Source organism: Meriones unguiculatus, chromosome 5 (genome assembly GCF_030254825.1).
Source record: "Meriones unguiculatus strain TT.TT164.6M chromosome 5, Bangor_MerUng_6.1, whole genome shotgun sequence".
NCBI lineage: Eukaryota > Metazoa > Chordata > Mammalia > Rodentia > Muridae > Meriones > Meriones unguiculatus.
In genome coordinates this window covers 83,582,766-83,605,760 of record NC_083353.1, presented here as the reverse complement: position 1 = coordinate 83,605,760, position 22,995 = coordinate 83,582,766, and the positions used below count along the sequence as shown (strand labels likewise).

Genomic DNA, 22,995 nt, shown 5'->3' with positions numbered 1-22,995 from the left:
TCCCTGTCTTCTCTGTTAATCTGACCTCCTTGGCTGACAAGTCTGGCACTGCGCTCTTGACCTTGCTAGCTGCCTCCTCTCTCTGGACTCATTCTGGTTCGGGGTCCCCAGGGACCAATCCTGACAGGGCAGTTGAAGGCTGTACCCTTAGGAAGGCTAATGAGGAGATCTCACAGCCTATTTCAATTTGATGGACTTTTCCTGAAGCAGCTGGATCCCAAACCCAAGCCACACAGGAGTCTCTCCTGCCTTCCCACTCTCTCTAGCTGTCCTGAGCCCAGGACCACTAACCCCATACACATCACATTCTAACTCCTGTAGTCTCAAAAATACCCAACAAAAAGACACCCCCTTCTGGGAAAGAGACCTACACGCTCCCGTGAACGTCACAGGTACCTGAATTCTCTATACCTGGCACTGAGCCTCGTGCTTCACAAACTATACCTGTTAACTGAGGCTCAGAGGGAAGATGGGCGATGTGGCCATTGTCACACACAACAACGCTACCTCTCCTGAACTAGATGCAGGCTGGCTGTCACCCAACATTCTCTGTCTCCTATGGAGCCCTAGCAGGGGTCTGGGCGCAAGATGTGAGGTTCAGAAGCACAGGAAAAAGGCTGGGGGGCATGGCTCAAGGGTAGACTACCTATGAAGCCCTGGGTTCCACCAAAAAAAAATACAGGTAAGGCAGATGTTATAGCAGCCAGAGGATGGAGGACAGGCTGATCTAAACCAGGAGCAGTATGCCAAATGTGGTTCAGATTTTCTGGACATACTTGGGACTGTGGTGGCCTGGACAATAATTGACGCACACGCTGACATAACCACATCCCCAGCCATCCTCATCTCTTTGCTGGGGTAACAGCCTTGAGCATTGGGGTGGAGGGTCTCCTCCCATTGAGCTGAGGCCTTTCTCAACCCGGGGCCCTGGAGTAACCAGGCTGAAGCCTCTGAGGTGGGAGCTGGAGGAGGAAGGGCCGGAACACACTTCAGCTCCTCTAAGGATGGCTTCTCACAGCAAGGCTGCCCCTCTGAGCCCCACAGCTCCACATATTCATACCTGGCTGTCCAGTCCGAGCAAGAGGAGCATAATAAAAAACAGAATGGACCAAAAGGTGGGCAGCGGCATCATGGTCACAGCTTTTGGATAGGCAATGAAGGCCAAGCCAGGACCTAAGGGAGAGAAACGGGGAGGGGACACAGGAGGACACAGGTCAGCACCATGCTACTCAGAACCTTGGGCCTCACAGACCACTCATGTCTGAGTGGGAAGGAGGGTCACCTAAGCCCAAACTGCAGGAGGAGCCAGGGAAAGAGACCAGTGGGGCTCGGGTGGGGCCCCATGTAAGCATTTGTCTCCTATTCAGCACATGGCCTCCTTTCAAATGAATCTAAACCCGTATAGACACAGGATCCTAGGAGCAGGGAGTGGGGCTGAGCCTGGGGCTCAGGCAGCTAGAGATCTGGGAAAAGGAGGACCCACACCCCCACACACCAAAGCCGCACACTGACACTGGCTGGAAGGAAAGTTGTGGTTATCTGATTTGTGAAACCCTTCTTTGCAATGAACCGTTTCTATTTTTGAGTTAATGGCTAAAACACTGCTTGACTGGAAAGGGAAAAAAAAAAAAAAAAGGATTCAGAAGCATGTCCAGCAGAGCCACATGGCTCTTCAAGGGCATACCTGTGCGGCCTCTGTCCCCCACAGGTTCCCAAGTTCACACAAGGCAAGGTAAAACCAACCAGGCCTGGCACTGAAGGGAAGCAACATGGGGCAGGACAGGTTCCCAGGCCCAGGAGACTAGCCATATCTCAGTCCTCACCCACCACGTCCTCTCTCTATTTTTTTTTTGGGGGGGGTTCAGTTTCCCCTACCTGAAATATGAGGGTCAGGTGGCCCCAGGATCCTTATGTTCAGATTATCAGAGGGGGTTACCACTGCCCAGAAAAGGGAAGTGGGTTCTTATTATTAACCCAGAGGCAGAGGCGGACAAGAGCTCTGTCCACTCTGAGCACATCTCAGGAGTCGTTTGAACTGAACATGTCCTGCTTGCCAACATCCCGCCCCCAGCAAGTGCCTGGGGGAGATTTGCTAGCTGGTACTTGAGGGCTGACAAAACTAAAGTGAAACCAACTGCCCGGAACAAAACAAACCAATCAAGAAGAAATACAGGCCGGACGGCAGAAGATGTGGACAATGTTTTACACTTTAAAGCAAACATCAAAACTGAATGAGTGACTTAAGAAGGCGGGGGGGGGGGGCGGTGAGGAAGGAATCCAAAAAAACCAATTTTGCAAAACACCTGGAACTAGAATCCACTCAGTAGAGCATCAACAATCGCAAGCATGGCAGGAGAGGGCGAGTCTCACATGCCATCTGCTCAGCCCGAAAAACAACAACCTGTGGAGCAGCTGCTGGGCGGTCCATAGAAGGTGGTACTAGAAGATTCTGTGAGAAGAAGGGGTGTGGCTGCTCACCAAGCCGAAAAGCTGCTTGAATGAGGGCCGGGTGCAGAACACACACCTCCCACCCAGGATATCCTGAAGCACATCTGGAATCAAGTGAAGAACTGAAAGCATTCTGATCCCCCGAAAGTCCAAAGCTCTGGCCCTGCTTTGTCCACCCCAAGAATGAAGAATCAGGACTAGCCAGCTACAAGACAGATGTAAAAATGCGGTGTTTTCCCAACACCTCTGCACCAGGTGCTATGAACAGACTCGATTCACTTGTTTTTACCCTTCACTTTAGATTTTCTCAAGCCACCCTCAGGAGAGGGGCCGAGGGCCCTTCTCTCTAAAGCCACAGTGAATTCAGAGGGTAGAAGCCGAGACGCTTAGGCCACTCTTATGCTGGCCAGCTCAACGTGCCATGTCTCGGTTTCCCTTGACTACGCAATACCCTCATTCAAACGCACTTTTCTTTGTTATGGTGCTTGCCAAAATCTTTTGAAGTCACTATCCCTCCTGCTGGGCTGGCTGTTCACACATCGCTGTGGGGAAGGAGTGATGAGGACGAGGTCTTTGAAGTGGGCAGAAGAAGAAAAACAAAATAACAAACAAAAACAACTCGGGCTGACCACGTGTACGATGGGAAATGTCCGTTGTGCACAAAGATCTCTTTGATGGGTCCTCATCTTTCTCCCCTACCAAGTCTCCTCTGTGCCCTTGGTGACACCCAGTTACGGGTTTGGAATCACTTTGCACGTGCAAGCGGGAGGAGTGCCATTTGCAGAGGAGCAAAATTCCTCCGAAACCTTGCTATACGACACAGGGGGCTGTGGCAGGCGTCCCTGTGCCCTCAGTCCCTGCTCTGCCTCTGGAGACTCTGAGGGTTGGCCAACAGCTCTTCGGAGTGCCCAACTGGGACAGAGCAAAATAGGTATGTGTGCGTTCACACTGCGGAAGGGTCTGAATTAAGGTCTGGCAGCAGACAGAGGATGAGGGGTCCCTGGGGTCAGAGGAGCCAGCGAGAGGGAAATGGCTATGTTGGATGGTTCACCAGACATGCAGTGGGTAGAGATTCAGCATCCTGATTCCCTGCCTGCGACGCTAGCCTATCCCGACCCACTCAAGCAAGGCCCATGCTTTGGGGCCCCTGATCTCATCTGAGACGTGAACATCCATCTAGACAATCTAGAAACACGGTGTCGGGGGCTCCTCTAACTTTCCAACACCAGGACTCAGGCCTGGGGAACTGGGACACGACCTTAAGTTTCAAACATAAGAAAGTCTCTCCCCCCCCTCCTCTTCCTCTTCTTCTCTCTGACCTTCTTTTCTCTCTCCCTCTCTCTGTCACCCCCTTCCCTAATAAACCTCCCACGTGGAAAAAAAAAAAGAAAAAAAAAAAGAAAGTCAAGGGCAGAGAATGACAAGGATTTGGAGTACCTTCCCTGGTCTGCAAAAGCCCCCTAGAATAAAAATGTGCAGTCTGCCCCCATCCCCATGACCTGGAGGGAACCCCAGCCCAGGGCCCTTGGCAGGCTCCGGAAGGCCCCAGAGGGACTGTGAGTAATCAGGTTAGGTTAGATAACACCTGACCACCCTCCAAGAGGACTGAGTGGGGAAGTGGCCCCTGGGGATCTCCACCCTAGAACCCCACTCACTACAGGGCTAAGTTGAGGGCCTAAGCCCAACTCCTCAAACCCAGACCCCTGAAATCCTGTGACGAGTTGGTAGGATTCTAGTCCATGTTCCAGAACCATCTTTTCTGGAGCTCTGGATCCCATGTTGCTAAGGAAAGACCCACTCTGTGCAAAGCCCCAGATCCTAAGACTGACCATCCATCCTGTGAATGTAGGCATCTTGAGTAGCAACATGGGACCAACAGACCCTCCCATCCCCAAAGAGTGACAGTGTCTTCATATCCTACTCCCAAATTGGTTCTGTCATAGCCTCTGGGTGGTGTTCCTCCCCTGCCCTCTCACTCCTGGTGACTGTGGTGGAGGCTGGGAAGGGTGAGGCTTGGTAAATGGATATAGGAAGGACTGATGAGCAGATCGGCTTGGCAGTGGAGCTAGCCAGGAGCCAAGTGCAAACCACAGAAACAAAAGCTGAGATGCCAGCAGCTCTGGTGTGCTAGCCGTGGCTGACCTGGGCCTCAAGGAAAGCAACTTCCATGGCTAAAGCCAGCGGTTGCTGGGGAAGTATTGGGGCTGGAAGACCACAACTACAACAGCCACCAAGTCCCACCCCAACCGCCCTTGTTCCTCCCACCTTCAGTGGGCCAGGATGCACTGAAGACCTTTAAACGTAGCCTTCGTACTCAGGTATGGGGTCACATCTTGCGGGGGAGAGGGGATGTCTATGTAAAAGCCAGGCTCCCTCCATCCCCCTGGGGTCTGGCTCCATGCCTGCAGTACTCATCTTACACACTAGGTGGCAGTGCCCACCACCACTGCCACCAACACCACCGTACCTGACTCAGCCACATCAGCAATGTCCACCCCTTGCTCTTGTGCCATGAAGCCCAGGATGGAAAAAATTGCGAAGCCAGACACAAAACTGGTACCACTGTTCAGGCATCCCAGCAGCAAACAGTCCCTAAGTTACACACACGTCAGGGGGTAAGTTAATCACAACACAAGGAAGCCACGCTCCCTACTTCTCTTTTTTTTTCTTTAATCATCATTTCCAATGTTCACCGGGCCCGCCAGCGCGACACTTGCCTGTACGAGTTATACTTGTACTTGTTATAGCTTCCCAGTGAGGTCATGGCCCCCAGGCAGATGGCATAGGAAAAGAAAATCTGGGTTCCGGCGTCGATCCACACCTGAGGATGGAAGGGTGGAACAGCGTTAAGGTTGGCTGCCTGAGGTGAGCAGGGGGCCTGGCAATGTGAGGGTTTTTGACCAACCATGACACCCTCTACATGGGATCCACAGTTGATGAGCTGCAAGAAACCCCAGAAGGCAGAGTCAGGTGCCTCCTCTTCCCGAGTCAGTTAAGACTTCTAATACTGGAGTGACCAGCACCACTCCTGGAATCTTGGTTTTTATGTCTACAGAATGGGGGCCCTAGCCTGTCCCTCAGAACGACTTTCCACACAGTCAAGAATGGTCTTTACTCTGAGTCTCGGGTCATGGTGTGGCTGGAGCAGGAGCCCCTGCCTTAAGCCAGTGCTGTACCTGGAGGCGGGCTCTAAAGCTCAGAAAGTCCATGAGCCACTATTGGTACAGTAAAGAAGTACCAGGAGCTGATGCTCAGCTACACACGGGCATCAAAGAGCCACAGGAAATGTTGCCACCTGCGCCCTGCGCCCCACCTGCTAACACAGGGCCTTGAGATCAGCAACCAAGCCTGCTGTACCTGTGGGTCCACGAGGCGGCTGATGTCAGGATACAGGTAGAATTTGATGCCTTCAGCAGCACCCGGCAGGGTCAGTCCACGGACCAGCAGCACCAGAAGCATGGCGAATGGGAAAGTGGCAGTGAAGTAGACAACCTGCAGAGGCAAGAAGGAGTCAGGTGGGCTCCTGAGCGCCCTTGCCACGGTGAAGGGCAGGGATCCTCTTCTTTCCAAGGCAGGAGGTTGCACTGGCACCATGGAGACACGCTGGTCTCACCGGCTGTGAGACCTGATCTCCAGTGGGCTTCCGCCACCACCTTACCTAAATGACATAACGGTCTGTCTTGCAGATGGAAACCATTAAATCCTGTGGGTAATCTACAGAGATCATCTAAGCTCAGAATTTTAAAAAGCAGGCAAGATGGAAAACAAACCCACCCTTTCACAGGAGAGAAAATAAAGACTGAATCCACTAACTGTCGGGAGTGCATGCACCAGCTCAGCCCATGCCACATGGGCTGTGACATGGCACTCAGCACATGGTGACGGGCTGGCATTACAACTGTCAGTACATCACCGGTGCGAAGAATCAGAGAGAAGGCTGGAGAGACGACTCGGTGCTCGAGAGTGCCGGCTTTGCCTTCGTCTTTGCAGAGGACCCAAGATCAATTCCCAGCACCCACATGGCAGCTCAGGACCCTTTGAAATCCCGGTTCCAAAGGATCTGACACCCTTTTCTGGCCATCTCGGGTACCACAGACACACAGGCAAAATACCCATACATATTAAAAAAACAGACAGACAGGCGGAACCAGGTGTGGGCACACATGTGTAATCCCAGCACTCAGGAGTCTGAGGTAGGTGTGTCCAAGGCCTGTCTGGGGATGCACAGGGAGAAAAGGGGTTAGCTCCAGCTCTGGGCCTTCTCCTGCTGAGAGATCCAGGATATGTTGGCTACTCCCTGTGTGCCTTGGTTTCTTCTCATATGAAATGAGGACAAGAATCACAGTAGCCCTTGTCAAGAGATGGGGGAGGATTCACACAGTCAGACGACAGCAAATGATAGCCAAGATACAGCATGATTGACAGGGACTTGAGAGGAGGTGGGCTGGAACTTTTCTAAGGTCATGGCCAAAATGGGAAAGGCCCAGCACTTTCCCAGCTTACAGGAGACCTAAGGGCTCACGCTGTGTGCCCCAACAGGCTAGGGTCGGGATGAGGACATACCACTTTACAGAGTTGGTCTTTACAAGTGGGTAGACGGCCTGGAGGAGGCCATCACTTCCTGGGAGGTCAAGCCCCTTGGAGAGGAACTCAAGCACAGCACCTGGCAGCTAGCGGTCACTATTTCTTTCTCTAGACTTGGCTTCCCCACCTTAGGTGCGAGCCTTGAAATTGGATAGGTTTAGGTCCCCAGCTCTGAGGCTACAGGGAAAGGAGGTGAGCTGTCCCAGAGGGTCAGCTAGATTTCATCGATCATCTGTCCTACCTCCCAGTTGACAACTATGGTTGCCACTTCTAGGGGGAATTCTGACCTCATCCTCTACCAAGGTCTGCAGGGAGTGTTTGGAAATTCTTTAACAAACCCCAGACGGTGGTGGCATTCTACAAGGCTAAAGAAAGGCCTTCTCCACCCTGCCACCCCTCCCTGGATGCCTTTCTTCTTCCAGGCCTCGATGTCCCCAGCCACCCTTGTTTCTTTTCCCTTGATGGACAGACAGACACCCGGGACAAAGGCCAGTCAGGAAGCCACTGAAAGGGTAAAGGAAAGAAAATCCTCCTGTCCCCTCCCTTCCTGTGGCTAGGCAGACAGGCGCCCCTGGCCGGGTCCCCTCTCTGAGGCCCTGAAAGGCCACACCCGAGCTGGTAAACAATGGCCAGAGACAGGAGCCACAGACAGGAGCCCCACGGTTCCCTGGAGGGTTACTATGCTTCAAAGCAAGTGGATTGCAGCCAGAAGCATTGGTGGGCTCACTGGGATGGGGGTGGGGCTCCCTGGTTGGCCCCTTTAGTAAGCCCGGCCTGGTGCTATGAACACGTAATGCTCATCATACCTTGATGAGCCATTACAACCTGCCCCATCCTTGAGAGCAAACAGGTCACACTGGCCATTGTCACCTGTTTGGTGTACCTGGTTAGTAGGAAGTGTCAGAGGTGGGGATCTGATCTAGGCCAAGCACTTTTGGGGTTCCCATATCTTCAGGTGTGTTATTGCTGTTGCTAACCCCCGTCATGCTGCCCCAGCCAGCTCCATAAAAAGCCACCCTTGTTTTGTAACCTCTGCTATTCCTTGGATGAGCCTGAGAGTCATTCTCTCAACTTTTCCATGCCTGTCCCTCGGGATCCTCCAGGGAGAGGCTGGTGCCAGGCGCCACCTTAGGCCCCTGACGGTGGCCCAGTAGGCCTTGCTGTGGGACGTGGTATTTTTCCACTCCAGTTGCTGATCTATAACTTCTCTGAGCTCAGGGAGAGGCCTTGTGGAAAATGGAGGCCTAAGGGGTACCTTAGTTCTGGCCCTCTGGAGGTTGGTGGGCAACAAGAAGGAGCTAGCTGCCAGTCTCCTGCCTCTCAGCTTTATTTGGGAGTGGATGGCCTGAACAGCAAGGATCATTAAGTCACTCACTTTACACCAGGGGAAACTGAGGCTGAGCAGCTAAGAGGAATTTGTAAAGTCATTCCATTTATAAGGAACAGAGATGAGTCCAAACCCAGGCCTAGCTCTGTCTGCTCCGTTCTGCTTTGTTTCTGACAAAACAGGCTGTCCTGGAGTATGACCACAGGCCCAGCCACACAAGCCCAGGCCCTTCCTGGTGAGCACTGGAAGTCTGTTTGCTTGTGAGATCAAGCAGGATCACTCCTGCTTCTGTCTCTCTGCACCTGCAGGCCAGCCCAAGAGGCTGAAAGGTGGGAGAAGGGAGTTGCTTGAGTTCAAATCCCAGTTTGGCCATCAATGAGCTGTACAGCATCGGGAAAGTTAATTAAGTTCTCTGAACTGCAGTTTCAATTGTACAGGATTGGTGAACTTCAGGAAGATTCAATGAGCTGCCCCCCTGCACTGAGATGCCACCTGGCTTGTTGAATGAGTGAAACTAAAGTTGGTTCTGGGACCCATTTCAGACCCTTGGAGAGTTGGAAAGGCCAGGAAAGAAAAGCCAAGCACCTGAGCTTGGGTCCTCCATCCATCACCCTCCCGTCTCCTGGACTAAGTTAGCCACGGAAACAAGCTTGGCCAAGATGAGGGCTCAGCCCCCGTGGCTGGAAGCCTGGTCTGCAGCCAGGGCTGGAAGCTGAAGCCAGCCAGCGGGTGGGCTCTGGAGCCGGGAGGCAGGCAGGCGGACAGCCTCTGAGGGCCTCTCAGCACTGAGCTGGAGGAAGTCCAGAGCTGTTTGTCTTGGCTTCTCTGACCCATCAGGGAGGCTATTGTTCTAGGAACCACACGTGCCCCACAAGCAGGGCGTAGCTCAGGGTAGGTTGGGGGTGCCTCTAGCCAGTCACGTTTTCACAATAGCCACAGCTGCAGCCTGGCACCCTCTATTTGGCCTTGGCTCTGTCCCCTCTCTAGTGTGCTGTGTCTCAAATATTGCTGACTGTGCCTTATAGACATCAGACTCCTCCATCAGCCTAGGGGCTCCCAATGTCCTGGCCAAATGCACTTCTGGGCTTTTACACCGACCATTGCGTCTGCCTGCAACTCTCCTCAGATACTAAACTCTACTCCTTTCTCCGTTTTTCAGTCGACTCAGTAACCTTTGCCTGGACACCCTAGAAACGGCACCCCACTTTGTTGTTCTTTCCTGTAACTCTTGGCACCATTCACCACTCCCTGTGTCCCATGCTCCTCTTTCTGCAACCCAGCTCTCTCCAGACAGCCACAGGTGCCGGACACCGCGGATCCCTTCACCCCATTCCTACAAAGGATCCACACACGAGGCTCACAGGACATCACCACTGAACAAAGCTGACACTTGCCAGTATGTTTAGCACCTAAGCTCCTCAGACACTCCCTGACAGACTAGCTTCTCTGTGGGGAAACTGAGGAGGGCAGAAGGCAAAAGGCGATCGCTGCTTACTCAAGAATGTGTGGGTTAGGTGCACTGGTCCGAAGACCTGAGGTACTGGATATGTTTCATCTTAACCCTCGTGTTCACTATTCAGCAGCCACGGGGACAGGCTCAGGGAAGATGCTGCTCTCAGACAAGCTGCCTGACCTCTTATGAGCCTCAGTTTCCTCAGTGTTTAGAGGAAAAGAACATGTACACGCCCCAGACTGTGAAGTAGGGAGCATGGTGGACAGGGTCCCTAAAGAGACAGGTAAGGTAACATCATGTTTCTTCTTTCTGCTTCTCCTATGGAGTGATGCTAGCAGGGCACAGTCCAGGCATGGCTGGCTTCCCTTCTGACTGAGGTTCAGTTTAGCAGGGAAAGCTGCACCCCAGTACAGAGACAGTGATTCAGAGCAGCCCTGGGTGGCTCTGCTTCAGTATCTCTTCAAAACTCCGGGTGCTGCCAGCTAACTTTGCAAAGTTGGGACCCATACTTTGGGCTGATAGTCATAGCCAGGAGCAGGGCTGCCGACTGGCCTCTGGCCTAGCTAGCCTTGCTCACCATACCAACAATGCCCATCAGGAAACAGGGCAGTGGCTGGTGACACAAGTTCAGTGGGGACATGTGGCTGCCTGCCAGTCATGAGGTCACTAAGGCCCTGACCGGTGGGTGGTGGAGAATGCCACAAGAGGCTATGTGTATGTCTTGGTCCTGTCAGAGCATTCCTGTGTCCCGACATGGGCTCCCCTCCTAGGGTAGAGAAGGCTGGCCACAGAGTGGCTGTCCCTGAGGCAGGGGACAGGAGTCCACTCACCTTGCCTGTGGATCGAACACCCTTCCAGATGCAGAAAAAACAGACGAGCCAGACTAAGAGGAGGCAGAGGGCGAGGTCCCATTTCAGAGCGCCTGGGGTGTCGATTCCGGAGGACAGGCTGAGTACATTGCGCCTTTGGGAAAAAAGAACAAGAGGTCAGGGGTTGGGGGTCACCTGGAAACAAAGCCAACATGAGCAAAGCCCTAGGTTCTGTTTTCTGGCATCATGACAAAATAAAATGCAAAATGCTCGTTCTCATTCCAGCACTGGAGAGGCTGAGCTTGAGGTATGCCTGGGCTACAGAGTGAATTCCAGGCCAGCTTGGACTAGAGTGTGACTTTGTCTCAAAAAAAAAAAAAAAAAAAAAAATCAGCACCTGCCCCCATCCTCACAGATAACCTCAGTGGTAGCCCCTGCCTTGGGTACTGCATGTACACAAGCCTTGGTCTCCCCTCTGTCAGGAAGAGAATGGAGGGGACTAGGGCAGCAGTACTGTCAAGGAATTACAGAATCCTTATTGGGTGATCTCAGGCTCAGTCCAGCCTGGCCATGGGCAAGTGAGGTCCCCAAGCCTCCGTCTCCTCGTCTGTAAAACGGGGGCTGATTTGGGTGGTAAGATGGCTCAGCATGTAAAGGTGCTTGCTGCCAAGGCTGCTAAACTGACCTGGGGCCTGCGTGGTGACTCTTTCAAGTTGTTCTCTGAACACATGCGCACACACACTTTTTAAATGGGGACTGATTATCTGCAGGACCCATGAACAATCTTCAATTCTGTTTGGGAGCCAAACACTGGGTTCAAATCCCAGGGTCTCTCCAACTGCTAACCTTGGGCAAGCAGCCTACCCACCCCAGGCTTCTCTCAGTACGTAAAATGGGGTGGTTACGTAGTTTACCCAAAATGACTCCCTTTCCAGAACCTTCTGTGCTAGCTTCCTTGATCTAACTCTGACTGTTAGCTGGGATTGGCATTATACCCCTGCAATCTCAAGCTGAGGCAGGGGGATTATGAGTTCCTGGTCACCCAGTGCTACATAATCACATCCTGTCTCAAAAGAACAAACCAAATCAATGGACAACAAAAACAAAAACAACTAATCCTGTGTATTATCTAGATTTGCCTAAGGTCTAAGCCTCAGAAAGGCAAAATGGGGCCTGTATGGGCACAGGGTACCCAGGGTACACCATCTTGCTGCAGTAGTTTATGAGAAAAACGCCTCAGAAAACACTGACAAGGTCTGGAGGTGCCTGGCCCCTGGCATACCTGATCACATGGCTGCAGGATATGAACATGCCCATAGAAAGCTGCTGGCATACAGCTGGTGCTTAAGCAGTGCTGGCTTCCTACCCCCCTTTTCCCACCAGGGCTTTGAAGCTCTCAAGAGGAGGCAGGTCCATGGCTTCCAGGACCATTTCCAGAAAGAAGAGGCACAGACCCGCTCAGGGTCAGACAGTAAAGCTGGGGTCTGTGGAGTCAGAAACTGGACCTAAGCGCTGATCTCCAGTCATCTTTGCTAGTGTCTGCTGTTTACACACATTAGCTTTCACCAGGGCCTTCCCTGAAGGGTAGGAGCCATAGGAAGCAGTACAGGGTGCCTACAGCGAAGATGGCTGTGAAATCTACTGCCCGGGAACCCAGTGTCTCACAGCACCCATGCTGAGCTTGCAGACCTCTTCCCTGGACACTGGTCCTCCAGGTTACATACTGCCCAGTCTTTAAGCGGCCAATCACAGCTGACAGGACACAGGATCCCCTCACTCCAGGAGTCCCTTACAGCTGCAGGCAGTCCCCAGTCCCAGGCTTCCCTCTCAGCAGGAGTAGAGACGGTAAGGCCACCCTCTGAGCAGAAAAGCCTCAACATTGGAATTTTGTTTAATTCCAAAGGTCCTTCTCGAATGGCCTTCAAGTAACACCTTTGGCCCATAGTCACTGTTCTCAGGACCCAGAATGACTGACACCTGGAACTCAGCAGGATTCAACAAACACCCATTGAACAAATGAACCACTCAGGAGGAGAGCCAAGCCTTACACTACCGGATCAAGGCAAGATGTACGCCCAAGCCTAAATGAAAAGCAGCTTTCCTTGGTTTTTACCCTGCTGTTCACAGCGAAATCAATTCCCCTTGCCATGTAAGTAGAAGAGTGTGTGAACACCACACAAGAGACAAAAGCCCACAGAGCTTGACTGCATGCCTACTCGAATATCTCATTCATTCCAAGAGGTAGAGCTGACTGACCGCATGTCACAGATGGGAAAACCAAGGCTGGGAGGTCTATTTGCCCACCTTGCAAAGCCACTAAAACTCCAGGCTTGATACCAAAGCCAAGGCTCTACACCATACATAGCCTGATGTTAAAAGAAAATAGCATCTACTTTTAAAAAGAACCTCCAGGGGCTAGAGGGCTAGCTTAAAGGTTAGGAGCACTGTCTGCTCTTCCAGAGGATCTGAGTTCAATTCCCAGCATCCACATGGCAGCTCACAACCATGTGTAACTCCAGTTCAAGGAGATATGGCACCCTCGTCTGACTTCTGAGGGCATCAGGCAAACAAGTGGTACACCACACACACACACACACACACACACACACACACAAAACACATGCATGTGCACAGGGAAAACACCTATAGATATATTATTTTCAAAAAATCTAAATAATAAAGGGGCCTCCAGTCCACTACAAGCTGGGATCATCTGGTGCCTCATGGCAGCATCATGGGGTCCCATCAAAAAGCAGGCTAACGGCCAATCACATCCAGCTTTGGGCCCCTGCCAAGCTGAGACCTGGCAGCACCACAGAACAAAAAGCCCTTCCCATTCACCATTCAGCACTTGGGTGCCAGCCATAGAAGCTCAGAGCACGGGGAGAAACAGCCCACGCTTCTGTGAATGGGCTGCATCAGGGGAGAAGAACGTGACCCTATTCCATAGTTTCACATGAGCAGCCCTCTCCAGGGCCTGCCCTCGGCAGGTGTACCCTCCACAGCTGAAGCTCCAGGTGACTTGCTGGAGAGCCCATCTAGCCTGCCTTTCTTCTCACTGGCTCTGACCACTCCCTGGATGGCATACTGACCACATCTATTCAGCTAATGCTCAGCCATGAAACTGCCATGTCTCTTTGTTCTTTGGGACAATCCTTCAAGAAACTCAAAACTTCAAAGCCAGATCCTGCCGGTCCTGAGAGCCCTATCCAGGACATGAGCCCCCTTTCTGCCCATTCCTGCCACCCTGCTAGGCCAGCCAACTGCCCAACAGAACCTACTGCTGCCAGGCACTGCCAAGCGTTATTAATCTGGGCAGCTGAGACAAACATATCTGGGTCCTCTGTTGTTCTGCTGCTGGGGACAGTCCCTATAGGGTCTCATGGTGGCACCCAGTGACATTTTAAGGTGGACTTTCCCTGACCTAGTAACTCCATTCCCAAGACCATCTCCTATTATTCTACCAGCATGGGGGCCCACAGGCAAAGTGTTCACCACGAGGTGACCCAAAGTGCCTCTCTGTAGGGTACACTAAGCCTTGGGACAGCCAGCAGACCAGTGTCAAGTTCTTGATGTGCTGATAAAGCACCACAGCACCCTGAAGGACAGAATTGGAGCCACAGGACAGGGGTGTCTGCACCGGACTGTCACTGTGATAGAGAGAACCCAAATACACACCACTGGGCAGGCGTTGCTGAAGGCAGGGGCTCAGCAATAAATGCAGCTCTTTTGCTGTGTGTTTGTCATATACCTTTCCAGTCATTTTTTAAAAAGGGTTTGTGTTTGATTGGATCTTTTGAGTCTCACGTAGCCCAGGCTGGCCTTGAATGGTTGATCTTCTTGCCTCTACCTGAAATTACACAGTACTGAAATAATACAGGCCTCTTCATCAGGCTTCACATAGCTTTCCAGGGCCACAAAATATCCTGCCAGGCCCTCCCGGAGCCCTAGGCAGGCCTGAGCTGGAGAGTAGCCAGTCATCCACATTCCCGCAGGAACCCCACTAGCCTTCTCTGTACCGCTCCCTCCCTCACGGGTCCCCTGGACCTTCTCACTGCCAGGAGTGCCGTGCCCAGTAAACTGCATGATGCTGTGTGGGAGGGAACACCGCCACCCCACCACTCCTGGGTGCTTCCTAAACACCTGCTTCCCCCCACGATGCCCTAGGGTCCCGGGCCCTTCAACTCCAAAGGTACCACAGTACCTTCTTCCCAGCCTCCCTGCTATATTCTCCTCCACACTTGCAGAGGGACCCCCACACTATCTGTGATGCCAGTTCACACCCCTCCTCAGCTCCACATCCTCCCGAGGCTCCAACCTTCATCCCTAACCTGTCCCTGTCACCTTCCACTTAAATCTAGATACTTTAAAGAAGGGGTAGGGGGGTGGGGAGTGCCTAACAAGAAGACGAGGAGAGCAGAGAGACAGGAAGCCAGACACTGTGGATCTATACCTGTCCATTCTAGATCCCTCCCTCAGCTGCCCTTTTTTTCCTCAGGGGTTGGTGTGTGGTCCCAGAACTGTTGAACCATCTGTTCCTCAGCCACACATTTCCATCAGACGGTGTCTTTCCGGGGCTCTGTGCCAATGCACTTTTCTTAAGGGCAGCTCTTACGCCTGGACCCCCTCTGTTAAGAGCACCCCAGTCTTCTCCTTCCCCAGCACTGGTTCTGCTGTCAGCCCTGTCCCATTACGATCTTACTTTCTGACTGGTTTAGTGCGTCTGTCTCAGCCACACATAGCGCCTAACACATGAAGAAGCTCACCTGACATTAGGTAAGCGAATTCATTATAGACATTTGATAGATGGGGAAACTGAGGCTCAGTCTTCCATTAACCCTGGGCAGTAATCAAGCCTGGGGATGATTCCTTTTTTTTTTTTTTTTTTCCTGATGTCCTTGGGGACACATCAGTGTGTCTCAGTGTGTTTCCAACTGTGGGCTTCCCAGTCTCTTCCAGAGGTAAGCTGCAGGGTTTTTGTTTTTGTTTTGTTTTGCTTTGTTTTGTTTTGTTTTTTTTCCAAGAAAAGGGCCACATCTTGCCAGAATGGGAACTAAAAGAGTAGCTGGCCTGGACGTGTGTTTGCAGCAGGCTGCCCTGCTGCCGTCCAGTCAGCACTTGGAGATGTAAATTCGTCCTCAGAGTGGGCCAAATCGTTTCCTTTTGACTGCAGGCCAGCCGTTTATTGGCCGCAGCAGTCCCCAGGAGACTGGCAGAGGCAGCGATTATAAAAGGGCCGCCTGCCGGAGCATGGGGCCCCACACAGCCCTTCCCGCACCACCTCCTCCTTCCGACAGCTACGGAGGAAGATTGGCTGAGCATGGCTTGTTTGCAAATATGACTCATTTCTTTGATTCTAATAGAATCTAATGATCCATGCTGGGCTCCCAGGAGGCGCTGCAGGAGCCTCGGAGGAAGGCCTGGCTCCAGCCTGCTGAAGGGCTTTAGGCCAGACCTGGCCCCGCCTGTCCTCCGAGGCCTGTGGGGGAAGCAGGAGGTCTGGGGACAGAGGTGACCTCAGAGGGTGAGGACCAGCAGGATAGGGGCAGAAGCTCTGTGACCCCACCCCCACTAAACACACCCTAATGCCAGCATTCAAAATGTCAGTCTCTGGGGCCTACTGGCTTCTCATGGGAATCTGAGCCACTGAGGCTGAGAAGGTGCCTGGCTTTACAGACAGGTTAAGTGTGGCAGGGTCAGGCTGATCAGGACTCCATGCCTGACCAGAGAAACAAAGATGTGCATGCATACAGGCAGTGCACCATGTGACCTGTGATCATGGACTCAGCTCCAAGGCTTGCCCTGTAATATGGAGGGTGGAAGGCGGGACACAGACAAAAGGTTCACTAAGAGCGGACCTGTGTGCATGCTGGGTCCCCAGGACCCTAAACACAAAACCTGCCCAGATTCCTTAATGCCAGAAAGCAGATGTGAGCGCTGGGGCTGGGCTAACTCCAGCTCACAGAGCACAGAAGGGGACTCAAGCCTGGCATTCCAACTACCCTGACATCAGAGGGCTGGGACTCGTGGGAGTTACACTTAGGAGAGGAGTTCACCTCTGAGGTCCTCCTGCCTCCTTGGTAACCAGAAGAAGGAAGGGGCAGCAGGCTGGCTGACAGGGCCATCCAGTGATAAGAAACTTGGGGGGAGGCTCGGCTCCCACCAAGCCCGTTAGCTGCAGCTCCCAGCCCTCCAGATCTGGTGCAGGCAAAGAAACAAGGGAAGATTGCCTGACCTGGGCCAGCTTGGCAAGCATCACTGTACTCGCCCCCACTCCTCTCTAACAGGGCAAGATCACAGTGTGGGAAAAACAGGGCAAGGCTCTGAACCAGGGATGGACAAGAGTCTCAAGGATAAGGCATACAGTGAGCAAGAAGCTGATGAGTGTCCTTTACAGCAACATGGGGCTTCCTCAAGGGGTGCGGTGTGCATGGGGAGGGTGACTGGATTCTGCATGCGTGATGGAGGGCCAGTGAACTGCACATGAAATGTGAGAGAGTTTCTCACGGTGTCTTGTTCTTTTCCTTACTTAAGAAACCTCAGGAGCTAGCAAGAGAGCTGATGGAAAGAAACACTTGTCCCTAAATCTAATGACCCTGAATTCAGTCCCTAGAACTCATGAAGATGAGAAGAAGTGGCGGCAGCCTCTGCATCAAAACAGCTCACAGCTCCCACCTTTTCACCTTCGTTTCCACTGTTTCAAACCCAGCACAAGCGGAAGTTCTTGGAAGCAGGAAGCCCTACAGACTTGCTGATACTCCTGCCCACTGAGTGACCTCTGAGCACACAGGCTCAGCAGAAAGCTGCGTAGGTCCTCTCCTGGGTCTGCTTTGTAGCTCTGCTCAGTGGACCGCACACTCAGAGGTTCTCCTAGGACTTGAAGTCAGGTCAAGAGCCTGTGCAGGCCAGTGTGGGCAGAAGTCAGGAGTCATTGGGCAGAGCATATCCACAGATGCCATGGCACAGCCTACAAGAAAGCCTGTGGAACCAGGCGTTTTCCTAAAGTGATCCTTCTCTATGTTTTCCTGATGAGAAACAAAAGCCAAGCACTTCACACGAGGCATTTAGAACACAGGGGTGGTGCTGGCTGGAATGGACTCAGGCTGGGGGTGTCTGAGGAGAAGACAAAGGCAGAGGTCTTCCAAGACCATGCCACAGTGACAGGTTGCCAAGCAAAGGCAAAAAGACTGTGGCTCCCTTGTCACCAGAGCCTGTGGACATTTGAGGGGTCACATACAGATTCTAAACACCCCAGAAAAGATGCTTAATCACAATGATGACCAACATGAACAATACCATGAAGTGAGGGAACAGCTTTTCAGGGTGGTCATACAGGGATTCATCCAGCTAGAGCTAAGTATAGTCTCTGGGACAGAATAACTGACCATCCCAAGTATAGGACGCTGAGGCCCAAAAGACTGACCACATCTGCCCAAGACAGAAGTGGCAGAATGAAGCTTCAAACCCAGAAGGTAATGAGGTTTGGCAGACACCTCAGAAGCTGCCCGGGTGCCAGAGGCCTGGGAGGGGCAGCCCCGGTGTCCTAGCAATGCCAAGAACAGTACAGAAAAATTAGCAAGCCGTGGGCCCCTTCAAGGGAAAAGAGCAAAATGCCGACATTCCTTTGTTCAAAAACTCAGCTATCTAATGGGTAGGGAACAGGGTTGGGGAACCTGCTTTGAACACTCCCTTTGTTTGCTACTGGAAAACATACACATCAGGAGACCCAAAGTCCCCAAAGCCTAGGGCCTTGTCTGGGAATGCGTCACAAAAGGCCCAGGCATGGCCAGGCCACACAGGTAAGACCATTTCCTGCAGGTGAGAATGAGTCAACTATTCTCACCTGCAGGAATCATGCCATTGTAAGGAATCACAGCACAGCTCCCTCCTGATGGTCCCTAGGTGGGCTTCCTTTAAGTAGGGTAATACCTCAAGAGCAGCCAGTGGCCCCCGAGGAGAGGGGTTTTCATCTCATGGTAGTCTGGGACAGACCTTCATCTGCCATGGCTCCTGGCTGCACATAAGGTCTCATCCCAGTCATTTCCAGAGGTGAGAGCCTGCCCCTGACTGCATACCCTGAGTTAATAGCACACGCTTATATGGGAAATGATGTACCCAAGCGTTTCTAATCAGTTTCCATGAGCTGTTAGGGTGCCCTGGAACGCAACCTCACAAGAGTTCCCCAAATGACATTAATACAAGGAGATTATCTACATGCTGTTCACATGCTGGGGCTTGCTCCTCTGTTCCTCCTGAGCTATAACACACCAAAGGGGAAAAGACTGAGTGATGGAATCACAGAAGCCATTCCACTCCTTACACTCCCTCCATGGGGAGGCCAGCTACTCCACAAGAGCTAGCCACAAGACATATGACGAAGGCCAAGAGGAGGCCTACCAAACTGAGAAAGACTGAACTGTCACAAAGTAGTCATGAGCTCAAAAAAAAAAACAAAAAAAACAGTATTTGGATAAAATCACTATGTTTGGGAATGGTTGTTACACAGTAAGAGATAACTGACACATAGTTTTGCTATCAACTCACTTCTCATTTGAATAACTATATAAAAGCATTTTTCTCTGCATGATAAAGAATGTTTTCCCCAAAATATATTAAGCAAACTATATATTTTTCTATATAATTTTCTTTTTTTAAATTAGTTTTTATATGGTGTTCTGCCTGCATGTGAGCCAGCAGGCCAGAAGAGGGCCCCAGATCCCTTTATAGATGGTTGTGGACACCATGTGGTTGCTGGGAATTGAACTCAGGACCTTTGGAAGAAGACAATGCTCTTAACTGCTGAGCCATCCTCCCAGGTGAAGAAAACTATAATTTTCAAACACATGCACACCTATATTGGAAAAAAAATTCTCTCACAGGAGTCCCATAGAATAAGAATGGTACATTTTCCTTATTTGAGAGTCAAAGAAACTATACCTCAAAAGGGCAGTAAGGTGACTTGCCAAAAAACAAACAAACAAACAAACAAACAAAACAAAACAAACAAACAAAAAAAAACCAAGCAAATAGCCATTAAATGGTAAACTAGGAGTCAATTCTAGCTTGTGTGAGAAAAAGGTAGGACACTATGGCCAGTTGTGTGTCCTCTTTTCCTCTAGTGACAGGGTCTCTCACAACCACTGTCTCCTCTACACCTGTCTATGCCACTCCTCCCTCCCATGATGTGGCCTTACTCCCAGAACTCGACGACAGGCGAGGTGAAGTTGGAGGCGCTAAGGGTGACCCAGAGACTCTCGTTCCTACGCATGGTGTCCTCCATGCAATGGGGTGTGTTCCAGCTGTGGTTGCAGTGGGCCCAGGGAAGTTCGGTCTGGAAGGACTGGAATAGGTAGTATGTGGCCCAGGCCAGGATGACAATGTAGTATATATTCAGGAGGGACACGATGACGATGGATGCGTAGCCAATGCCTGTGGATGGGGAAAGCGAAATTGACACAGGTCAGAAAGGAGGCACACTCAACTGGGAGGCACTGGTGTTCCCGGTCTGTGGCCTAAAGGGGTCTTCTCAACAATAAGCAGAAGATGGTCATAGAATGAAGGAGTAACCAGATGAAAGGACATGTGAATGAGTGGTCAGAGAAATGGCAGTTGGATGAGTCCCAGGATGAGTGAAAGAAGTGGGGATAGGACAATGACTGTGCAGTTGGATGGTTGGATGGGTGGACAGAAGCATGGGTGGACAGATAGAAAAATGGATGGGTAGAAATATAGATAGATGGATAGATAGTACATGGATAGAAATATGGATGAATGGAAAGAAACATGGATGGATAGAAATTTGGAAAGATGGGTAGATGAATAGAGTTGGATGGATGGATGGATGCATGGATAGAAATATAGATGGACAAATGAATGGAAATATGGAGGAATGAATAGAAACATGGATGGATAGATATGCTCTCATTCTGTCTTCACAGTAACTCTATAGAGTAGGAATATTGTTTTCTAGATGAAGAAATTGAGGCTCAAAAACTTCCCTAAAACCACCCCAAGGAGAGGAGGCCTGAAACCAGCCAGTTCTCCAGGCTCCTGCTCACTCATTCAAACTCCCACAAAGATGGATGGGGGGGCGGGGAACTCTCTGAACAAGCAGGCACCTGTTATATCTCCCTTCTCCCTGCTTCTAGGTGACAGTAACATGACAACATGCTGCTGTCCTGCATGTGAGGAGATCTGACAAAGGCAGAAGATAATATAAAAACTCACCAAAAAAACGGGCAGACCCAAATACATACAGACCCAACTGACCCTAATCACATACTCACCAGAGAACAAGGGGCAGATCTTCTCCCAGCAGGTGATGCCCCCTTCTGAGGTGTACTGGCCTATGATGATCTCCAGGAAAAACACCGGCAGGCCGCTCCCAATCAGAAAAATAAAATACGGTATGAGGAACGCACCTGCCAAGTGAGCAGGGGAGAGAGGGTGAGGCTGTGATGGTCACAGGATGGTCGGCAAGGGGCTCACTCGCAAGCCCTCTCAGCCTAAAGTATTAGCCAAACTCACACTCTGTGGAAGAGTCTCCAGGCCTGCCTACCCACCCCACCCATGTTCTTCAAGCCATCTGGTTGGTGCTTATGCCTGCCTTCCCCCCTCCCCCCGGCATCCTTCCCGGTAGAGGTTGCTCCGTCCGCTAGACCCAGGTACAGCACTACCTCCTGCTGGAGCTTCACCCACCTGCCAGAGGCCAGCCTGGGTTGGCGGCCAGAAAAGTCCAGAAGCGGGTGGGGTGGAAGGCAGGAGGTAGATATCTCCAGCTGGTGGTGGGTACCAGGGGTAAGGAGGAACAAGGTATCTGGAGGGGGTGGTCCTACCTGTGTACACTAATGGCTTCAGCGGGTCCACAAACCCTGTGAAACTGTGGGCACCTTGGGCTTAGGCTATCTGCTTTGTTCTGGGGAGTGTCTAAAACACTCATCAGAGTTCCCAGGGGATCTGATACCTACAAGAGGTCAAGAAACCAGGTGCTAAGAGAGGGTCCCCCCAAAGAGGCATTCTTGGCATGGCAGCAGGGAGTATGCCCACCTTTACAGTCATGCGACAGGTGGTTGTCGCCTACATTCTCCTTTTCTGGTCCCCCTCTGTACCAGCGAGAATGTCTCTAAACTGGTGCTACCCAACCTGAGGGGGCACCTGAGAGGGCTCTCTCAGAGACCTCAGCAGGAGACACAACACAAAAATCCAAACCCAAACTCACCAACTCAACCCACCACAGCCAGAACTTCTTCACGGGTGCCCTCTGTCCCCCTCCCCCTTCGCATCAATGGCAAATGATACTGATTGCCATTTATGAAAAGGGACAGAACTGGCATTTGGAAACATATAGAGTGAGGTTAAAAAGCAAAATCAGTATCAAAGATGCTAAGGGGGAAGGCTGGAAGGAGCTCAGAGATGGTGGAATATAGAAATGGAGAGCATTAACATCTGAAGTGGAGGGGGCATGGGTCTGACAGGGCAAACCAGAGGTTCAGAGAGGGTCAGGGAAAGTCCTCCAGAAGGTAGCATAACCAGAGGCCAACACAACACCACCCTGTTCTCAGGCAGACTGCCCCTGTGCGGTTGGGGCAGGGTATACCTGGTCTGGGGAAGGATGCAGAAGAGGAAAAGACCTCTCTCTCTGTCCCCAGCATCCAATTTGACCCATACTCACCTCCACCATTTTTGTAGCAGAGGTAGGGGAAACGCCAAACATTGCCCAAACCCACGAAGCCTCCGGCCACAGACATCACAAAGTCGATCTTGTTGGACCACTTCTCCCTCTGAGGGGGCTTCCCCTCAGCCTCATCCTCAGGCCGTGTGCCTGGGCTCTTCCCTGGAGAAGGCTTCAGGATGTCTTTGTGGAAGTCTTTCAGACATTGCAGCTTCTCCTTGGTAGCCATTTCGTTTTCTGTGGGAGGCAGAACCGATGTGCATGACGGGGGCTACCCCAGTGACTTGGGACCAGTTCCTACCTCTCCAGGCTGCAGCAGGAGCTTGCCACCCCATTGGTCCCCATCACAGAAGTCATCTAGACCCCAAAGATCTCAAGGTTCAGGCCTGGACAACTTGTAACCTATAGAAGCAACAGGCTCCATTTCCCAGGCACCAGCTAACCAGAAGCACTGATGGACCAAGATTGTTGTCCTCAAACAACAAATTTCATTCAGCTCGTGTACCCTGGGAAGTTCTAGACATTTTCCAAAGGAGAGAGAGCCTGCCTCCAGCTCTCCATGCTACAGACACTTTTCTAATTAGAGGTCTGCTCAGAAAAAAATCACATCTTAGTTACGTCTCAGTGTAGAGCCTAGTGTGGGGCCTGACCTATAGGAGGCACCTGCTGCCAGGTGAAAAAGTGAAGCAGGAAGATAGTGTTG

The 22,995-nt window shown here is 51.7% G+C and overlaps 1 protein-coding gene across 5 annotated transcripts in view; it reads right to left on the bottom strand.

The window, feature by feature from the left end:
* Nucleotides 1-22,995, bottom strand: part of Slc6a6 (solute carrier family 6 member 6) — a 73,251-nt gene that overhangs the window by 12,560 nt on the left and 37,696 nt on the right. For 4 of the 5 annotated variants that reach the window (XM_021638237.2, XM_021638238.2, XM_021638241.2 and 1 more), the window contains 8 exons: nt 22,293-22,529; nt 20,908-21,042; nt 19,816-20,050; nt 10,643-10,775; nt 5,806-5,940; nt 5,166-5,269; nt 4,916-5,040; nt 1,061-1,173 (listed from right to left, as the gene is read on the bottom strand). In XM_021638237.2, coding sequence (XP_021493912.1) covers nt 1,061-1,173; nt 4,916-5,040; nt 5,166-5,269; nt 5,806-5,940; nt 10,643-10,775; nt 19,816-20,050; nt 20,908-21,042; nt 22,293-22,529 — 1,217 coding nt within the window. Of the gene's footprint in view, nt 1-1,060; nt 1,174-4,915; nt 5,041-5,165; nt 5,270-5,805; nt 5,941-10,642; nt 10,776-19,815; nt 20,051-20,907; nt 21,043-22,292; nt 22,530-22,995 lie in introns of those variants that run through there. The other variant, XM_060383752.1, reaches the window with a different exon arrangement.